This window comes from Zonotrichia albicollis, chromosome 1 (assembly GCF_047830755.1).
Source record: "Zonotrichia albicollis isolate bZonAlb1 chromosome 1, bZonAlb1.hap1, whole genome shotgun sequence".
NCBI lineage: Eukaryota > Metazoa > Chordata > Aves > Passeriformes > Passerellidae > Zonotrichia > Zonotrichia albicollis.
The window spans coordinates 42,664,942-42,673,706 of record NC_133819.1 but is presented as its reverse complement, the minus strand read 5'-3'; the positions used below and the strand labels follow the sequence as shown (position 1 = coordinate 42,673,706).

General features: G+C 46.0%; 1 protein-coding gene across 5 annotated transcripts in view; it reads right to left on the bottom strand.

The window, feature by feature from the left end:
• Window positions 1-1,446: 1,446 nt before the first annotated feature.
• Window positions 1,447-8,765, bottom strand: part of POMGNT2 (protein O-linked mannose N-acetylglucosaminyltransferase 2 (beta 1,4-)) — a 31,590-nt gene continuing 24,271 nt past the window's right edge. For all 5 annotated transcript variants that reach the window (XM_074539288.1, XM_074539294.1, XM_074539291.1 and 2 more), the window contains one exon: window positions 1,447-3,515. In XM_074539288.1, the coding sequence (XP_074395389.1) occupies window positions 1,687-3,423 (1,737 nt within the window). In that variant the 5' untranslated portion in view covers window positions 3,424-3,515 and the 3' untranslated portion in view covers window positions 1,447-1,686. The remainder of the gene's footprint in view (window positions 3,516-8,765) is intronic.

The following is an 8,765-nucleotide window of genomic DNA, read 5'->3' as shown; positions in this document are numbered from 1 at the left end:
GCAGACTTTGGGACTCATGTTCTGTTTCTTCCCCTCCATTACATCATAAACATGTTTGAAAACAAAGCAAGACATAATGAAAATGAATTTACAGAAGCAGCACTTGCCCAAAGGTTCAATGTTGTGCTGTGTTTTGCTCATTTTTCAATCCTTCTGTTTCTTGTCCAAATTTATACATCCATTTGTACTCCCCCTCTCCTTAGAACCCATATTTATAATCCTGCCTTGAGATGCTCATCTATCAACCCAGAAAGCAAGACATTTATCCTATTCTTCAAATGTTCATCCAGACCTTGGGAGGAAGGTGTGGACTGGGAGGGAAAGGAGAAGAAAGCACTTTTCCTTTTGCTTCAACACTGGTTATAAACCATAGAGGATGCTACTATCTGTCAGGGAAACATCTCACACTCCTGCCCCTTTCCTTTTCCCCTCCTCAAGAGCTGCACTTGTGACTCAGAGCCATTTTTCAAAGACAGTGCCATTCAGGGTCTCCAGCTAAAGCAGATGTGACAGGATCAGGTCCAAAGTAGTCAGTGTGTTACCCTGGCAATGAAGACAGATTCTGATCTCAGGAAAAATGAATTTAAATCTAAACTAAACTACTCCCCCCCTGGAGTAACAGAGGTGTGAGTGTCACCAGCCTGATCCCTGCCACGTTCTGTGGCCAGCCCAATTCCCTGGCACACCTACCTGTTTCCTGCCTGACTCTGCTTCCTTCCACCAACATCCAGGAACACCTGTGCACAGAAAGCTTCCCTTTGCCACCACCTGCCTATTCCCCAGCAAAGCATGTACCTATTAGTAGCTATTATCAACCGATTATTCTGATTAAACACACACACACACACACACAAAAAGGATTTTCTTGAGCAGATTGCTGTTAATGCAATCTCTTCCCCATCAGCTCTCCCAAATCACCCCACTCCTTTCTCACACACCTGTACGTAACTCACAAAATGAAAGATCCTAAAACACAGTAAATTATTTCATCTACTCCATCCGTTCTACCTCTTACCTGTTACTACAACCTTTTGCAATAGGGGTGCATTAAAATCTGATTTTAAACACGAAGCTGTAGTCTGTAGTCATTCTCTTCAGTCAAATATAAACAGAGGAAGCTACAGATACACATTTTATCACGGCAATGGACAAATCTATCACAGTAATGCTTTTGACAAATAATAAAAGGCAAAAAAGCATTGAGGAGGTTTACAGCAGTTTAATGAAGGCTCTCGTACAAAATCTTGAACTCAAAGTTACAGTCAAAAGTTACGGAAAAATAAAACTCACAGTGAAAAAGCAGATGAGAATTGCCCACTTAGCCATGGAATTAACTGCGCTTTAACGCTGTGCTTAAATAGTCACCACACAATAGGAACAAATTTAAATCACAACCAAGGTACACACAATTCACTTCCATTCTGTTTTCAATTACATGTATTCAGCTTTTAATTTAACCTCTGGAAGTTACTCTGAAGAACACAGAGGTTTATCTTTTTTTTTTTTTCCCAAACACTCACTGGAAATAAATACCATTGTAAGAATACATGTGGAGTGCAATGAAATGGACACTTAGGCACTGGTACAGTCTAGTCCTCTTCAGCCCTCTACAAACTACAAGACGAGAAGTTTTAAACCACAGATGGAGTGGAGAGCAGGTTAGAGCTGTACAGGTAGTGCACTGGGTTATGTACTACACAAGAGCACATCTGCAAAAGGTCCCAGAAGGTTTTTGTTGAAGATGCAGCGTATCCACACCAGGTATATCGTGAAGGGCTTAATGTTTTCTGAGAAGGTGTGATTCTGATGGGACAATATATAAGGCATGTAAGTGTTTTCCCCTTGCTCTTGTATCCACACTTCGTATTTTACTTCTCTGACCTTGAGATACCTCAGATTCCAGGGGATCTGCCAGGACACAGCAAGTTTAGCTTCACTCGTGCCCTGCACAGAGGCCTGGCACTTGGCATCCCTCACTTTGCCAGGGTAGAGGCTACCAGACCACTTCTGCTTCCTGGGTCCGGGCTTGGACTTCACAGTCTGCCTAATGACGTGTATGAGGGACGGGATGTTGACCTTGGTGTCCTGGTAGGCACGGAACAGCCACTCGGGGTTGCGGCAGCAGAGGTGCCGCGGCACCTCCGTGCTCTTAATGATGCGCTCCTGCTCAGCCTTGTCCAGGTGAGCGATCCCGCCCTGATCCCAGGGCCGGTCCGGGTAGGTGACCGTGTCCTCCCTGGCGGTGTTCTGCCAAGCAATGTAGTGCAGGTCCATGCCAGGAAGGGTTGCCAGGGTTTTGTAGGGGGTGTAGTGCTCGGGGTTGATGGCATATGGGAAGAGCTCCACCACGGTGGCCCCTCTTGGCAGGAAGAGCGACATGACTAATTGGGCCCCGTGCATGCTGACCAGCATGGACGCATTGCTGATCAACCGCACGATGTCAGAAAACGAATGCTCCTCCAGAGAGACGGAAATGGTTTTCATCTGAAACTCCTGAGCAAGAGCCAGGATTAGTTCTGCCTCATTTAGGATAAGTCTGTTGATTGTCCGACTGAACACTACGATGTACTCCTCACTGGAGCTTTCCTCCAAGCTGATGTTCAGTTTCTGCATCATGAATTTGGTGAACTGCCTGATCTCGTTACCAGAAACCAAGATGTTAGCCTTTGGTCCTTGTGGCTGGACAAATCCGTACTGGTACCAGGTGGTGATTTTGGATAGTCCCACATAGGATTTGGTAAAGCAGAGGAGCCTGCCCAGAGTTTTAAGCTCCTCCCTGAGGAGCGGCTGCTTGTTACTCAGTAACTTGTAGAGATCAAAGTGAACACCTTCACTCCACCCTTCCATGAAGAAGAGTCGTGCCTCCAGATCTAAGTCGGAGAACTGCTGCATGGTGTAATAGATGGGGAGGAGGTCGTCATGAAAGACGTGCATCAGGTTGTCCGGGTTGAACCTGTTGGCAATCAGCGCCACGTCAGGCACGAAGACCGGCTTTGGCATAAACTTCAGCGCAGCAGCTGGCAGCTCCACAAAGTTGAAGTACTGGGTGTTGTGATCTTCCACAGAGGAGAGGTCGAGCAGAGCTGGCTGGAACCTCCGGGAGCCCAGGTTGGGCAGCATGACGGAGGAATTGCTGTGGAAGTAGACGAACTCCTCAGCCTCGGTGGAGTAACAGAGGGACTCGAAGCGGCAGATGCGGTCGGTGTGCATCCTGCCAGTGCACACCATCCTGGTACCGTTCTCCACCAGGGCCTGCAGAGCTGCATGGTAGTCAACCTGAGCCTCAGACTGCTCCTGAGACTGGCGCATGAGGAGCAGCTCCTCCTCCACCATGGCGGCATGATCGCACAGTTTGATGTACTTCCACAGCACGGCAGCGAGGATGCACACGAGCAGGGCATTGAACACAGCTGCTATGTTCATTCTGTACTCAGATCCTAGCAGGATGGCAGGTGGGGAATGCAATGGAGAGGGAACACATCATTAACACTCTTGGACATGGTGAGGGCAAAGACCTGTGGAAAATAAAACAAGAGAGGAACCTTTAAACATCAGGTTTACAGCTCCACCATAAATCATATTTTATGGATTATTCAAGAGAGTTTAAGCTTCTTTCAGTAATTTTTCCCTTCCAGGGAAAGAGGGAAAAGAAAAAAGTGACAAAGCTCTCCCCAAAACTAAAAAAATATAAAGCAAACAGAACTGTGAGCTGCTCTACAGGAAGGCTCCTCTCTCATTTTCATTTCTATGCTTTTGAAGAAGAAAATGTACAAGACTTTAAGGATGAGCTCTATGAAGATCTACTAGAAAGAAAAGTACATTCTCTGTGAGTGGACCACTCTGTCTTTTGCAGACCACTCCCACTGTGAGAGGAAATAGAACAGTGCAATCACCTGCAGAGGACTCAGCCCCAGCTCCTCCTCCCGCTCTGCGTGGCTCAGAGCACTCAGGGTGCCCTCACCTGCACTGTAGCAATAGCTCAAGGGGTATTGCCAGCACAGATTTCGCTACACTCCAGTGTGCAATGTGAACTAGTGAACATCACATTCAATTTCATTTTATCCAGGGCTGGGGGAAGGATTTGCAGGTCTATGGACTGCCCTGAGGGAGAATCCCGAGTCACTGGGGTGTTGCTCTGGCTGCAGTCCAGGATCAAAGGCTAGGAACTGCCATCGTCTTCCAAAAGAAATATTGGCATGGAAGAGAGGAGAGCTCTGCTCTTTATGAGAGGAACTGATGTGTCATTAAAGCAATCAGACCTTCATTTAGTGAGAGTCTGGCCTGCACAGCACAGTCAGCCCTTATACAAATGATAAGCTAATGCATTTGAAGGGTTTCACTGTTGGCATTTTCCCATTCCAACCTGAGAACCTTTTCTGTGGTGCTCCAAAGCCTCCCTGATACTTTTTCTGTTAGAGCTTGCCACTGTTTTCCTTCTATGCAGAAACACTACTGGCTTATATCAGAGTATTGATTATAACTTCAACTGTGAACTTCAATTGAGGTATTGATTCACCTACAGAATTTATGGGCTTCAATTTTCATTATGCATCAAGATTCACTGCTAGTCAGGCTGTAAATAATTGCATCCATGACTCATGGGGAACTTCAGGAAGGGAAATTTCTGATTAGTATTTACCTCACTAGATTGTTTCTAGCTGCCATTTTTAAAGGTAGCAATTTTCAATTTCTTTTGGTGCAAGTTTGCTGTGGGGGAAAAAAAGAAATGTCTCAAGCACATGTTCTGACATCAAAAGCATCCTTTAGCATTTTAACCAAGAGACAGTTCCTACCTGGCAATGTGGAGGAAGTTAGCCAGGCATACTTGGGACCAAAGCAAACACCTCCTCTACTGCCAAAGGAGTCCCTTTGAAAAGAGCTGCTGCAACTTAAAAGCTTGATCCTGCAACTTGGAATTGAATGGAGAATCATGGAACTCAGTGAAGGGATTCCTACACCTCGTGAGATCCCAACAGCCTGGGGGATCCATCTTAGGAAAACTGAAGGTACCCGGAGTCTGAATAATGCCAAAGAAACGAGTGCTAGTTGTAAGCCACACAAACTCAAGAGGTGATCTCTGGGGATCTGAGCAACAAATTCACTTCCATTTCTAGCTACTCAAATGGAAGAGAAATGAAGTCCACCTCCTTTGGCAAGTGGTCTGAAAACCCACTTCATTTAGAAACTCCCTAAAAGCAAGCAGCAAATTAAAAATGTGTTGTTTTGATTTCAGCCACGGAACAAAAGGAAAGATGACCTAGAGTGATCATCTGATTATCAGGGCAGGATCAATTCTCCATAAACCAAGCCCCAAAGATGCTTCTCCATCTCATTCTTAGTACTCATTCATCTCTTCAGCCAGCCTCTGTTGACAGAGGCATGAAGCACTGTGATAAACTCTTTTCTAACACTTAGCCTTTGTTTCCACCACAGCAATTTTATCTGGGTCTCGTCCCAGGTGCCACAGATAGCCTGCACAGAAAAATGATGCCTGTCACATCACATCTCAATCTGTCCATCCCATCAGAGGTGACTGCTGCTCCTCATGGCTGTGCAACTCAGTCATGGCTATTCCATGGACAGCCTGGAATAGAAACCCACTGGGGACAGCAGTACATCACTCAGGTTCTGCTAATGCAATCAAATCAGTTTTCAGGAAGAGAAAATTTTGATGCAGACAGATGCTGAATTATTTTACTGGTACCAACTTTCAAAGCTTTATTTTACTTTTCTTCACTGTCTTTGAAAAATGTCTAATGGTATCACCCAATTCTGTACGTAACCTCTCCACTACAAATCTCTCATTTTGTGAGCACAGCTTGATAATCAGTTCATGGAGGAAACCTTTAACAAGCAAGCACTCTCCTGCAAGCACACCCTTAAAGGAAGGCAAGCCTGCACGCATTATGAAATTTAACTTCTGTGGGTCAGAAGAACAAAGCACATACAAGTTCAATGGAGTCAATGCAGGTTGCAACAACTTGGCAGAGGAGGGAAAACCACATGGCTTCTTTATTACTCCATTATGGCAAGGTGAGTGTGTATGTGTGGGTGTTTCAAAGCCATGAGGAGCCCACAGTCCATAAAAACACCACTGATACCACCTGCATTTCATGAGCATTTTGGTGGTGGAGAGCTCTGCTGACCATTACAAACCCTTGAGCCAGACAGGTCTCCTTGAAAACAGCCTGCTCAAATGTTTCACCCCTGACTGATTTCTTCTCTCCCCTCCAGCCCCAAGGCAAGGGCATAAGAGGCACTTCAGAGATGTGGCCTGATGGATGCCGCCAATGTTCAGAGATTAGCAATTTTCATTTCAGATTCTGCCACAGCCATACCTGCTAAATGGCTAGGAATGAACAACTCAGATTTTTACCAAAAATCACCTGCAAGCCCCTCTTTTACCTCTTCCCTCTTGCAGCTCTTTCACTCCCCTGCACTTAGCTGAAGTGGTGTATGTGCTTTAGCTAACCAGGTGTCAGGAATATATGTTAAATGTTAGCAGTGCTAAAGTAATCCATCTTCATTTCTGGTCCTCGTTGCCAGTTCCTAAATCCTGGTTCATGCTGCTTGGGAGAAAGCTGCTTTTGATGGAAGTGAACAACAGGATGTGGACACGAAGGGGTGTTGCAGGCAGAAATGAAAGGAGAATTTCACAGGTACTCAGAGAACTGTCTTAATTCTTTGCCTGTTTTCCCACATTTTATCATCCACTTTTTTTTCGATCTGACACCTTCAGTGAAAACAGACCTTCAGGAACTATAATTTTGGTCCCTCAGGGAACGACAGAGCATAAATAGTAACAAACACTGTTTGCTTTTACATACCCAAGAGAGGCTGCACCAAGGGAGTAAAAGCAAGCAACCACTCTGCATGTCCCCTGGTTCCTCAGACCCCCAAGCTGAGATCAGTCATAAAGTGCTGTCAGCAGCAATAGACCTGGGATAAGAAACTTTCCCAGGAGGCAGAGGGTAACACTGAAAAAGGTGAAAGCATTTAGTTTTCCACCTGAAGAGAGCTGCTTCACAATAAAAGAAACTTTCATTACTAAATCTCCCTCACTAAATGGGTCTAGAGCTGCCACTCCCACGGTGTCATCAGAGAACATCCTAAGAACTGAAAGGCACTTGCAGAAGTGGCAGGCCAGACACACTGCTACTTTTCCTAAGAGCAGAGTGCTCTGTGCTGCTTCTTTGTATATAAAGGGCAGCCCCATGGCCAGTCACCCCCCAGGCTGCCCACAGACTCCCTCCTCCCCATCCCTACCACATTCATCCACCCTCTTGCTTCCCAGTGACACTGGGATACCAGGGCTCTGCTCCACGTGAGGAATATGCCCCAGTTACCAAAGAAATCGATTGGACTGACATTTTTTCACTCTCTGCTTTGAAATGCCAAAGCACCATCCTTCAGCACCAGGAGACACAGCAAGTGACAGAGCAGAGCCAAGGCAGAAGAGACGTGCATGTAAAAGCTGCACAGAGCTTCTCACTGCCAAGCTGCCACAGGGCAATGGTGTCCCACAGGAGGGCATGGGATGTGCCACTGAGGACTCTGAGAGGAGTGGGCTGCAGGGGGGCAGCAGGAGTGAGACAGGGAGGTAGAAGAGGCAGATTTCCCTGGCAGTGATGCTGACAGGGCAGGAGGCAGCAGTCTTAGAGCCAGACAAGGGGAGTTCAACAAAAGCACCCGTGTGGGGGCAGCTCCAGACTGTGCAGTGGAATTAAGAGCATATCCTGAGGCTTGCAGCTCAGCCACAATGGATGCTGCTCCAGCAGCTAAGAGCCTGTGGGAGGCACTCTATTTTTGGTCAGCTCATCTTTAGTCTTTTTCCAAGAGTTCACAGGCATGAAGAGCTTACCCCATTTTCTTCCTCCACCCCCATTCACTTAGCAAAAGCATCACAGTTTCATTCTCACAGCTCAGCTACTTCTCCTCTAACTAGCACTGGCTGCTGGTGAGCAGGTAAAGTCTTCAGGAATATTCATCTGGTTTGCTCAGCAGGCGCTTCTGGCAGAGCCCTCCAGTGTCTTGCAGATCCATAACACTCTCATACAAGTTTGGACACAGCAGCACCTTCTGCCTGTTAGCTACAGGTTCTCTGATGTATTAAACATCCTCAGGAAGTGGTAAGGACACAGGAAACATAGATGGAGACACTGTTCTCCATCTCCTGTGAACATGCCTAGGAGATCAGAGTGGGCGGGATGAGAGAGGAATTTCCACTAATAGGCAGTTGGCATGAAGAACTGTTTGGATTCATTTAGGAGATGAGCTCTGTTGTTCTTTTTTTAATTGTGAAGCTACAGTAGGATGAATCACTAAAGCTATTAATATGATGGACAGTGTTCCAAATCTCCTCTCCATTTTAAAAATTGCATTCTAGGTACGAAATAGGGAGAAAAGCTACAAAATCCACATTAAAAAATCCCAACTACAAAAAAGACAAGCATACACTACTAAGACCCCCAAAGGGAAAAAACTAAGGGCTTGATTAGGGAGAACAAGGGTGAATAGGGTGACCAGCACACCTAAGGAGGGGTCACCAATTCCTGCAGGTGTTAACAAAATGAGAAGCACTGGGTTTGTCTATTTAGGCCTTGATGAACTTTTCTTACCAACTGCCCAATATTTTCCAGGCCAATGTTCATCTTCCCATAGCTACAGCAGGCTAAAAAGCCTCATCAAATGGAAAACCAAAAAGCATGAAGGAGACACATTTCCAGACAGCATCACCCCTCTGTGCACAGAGGAAATGCCTCCTC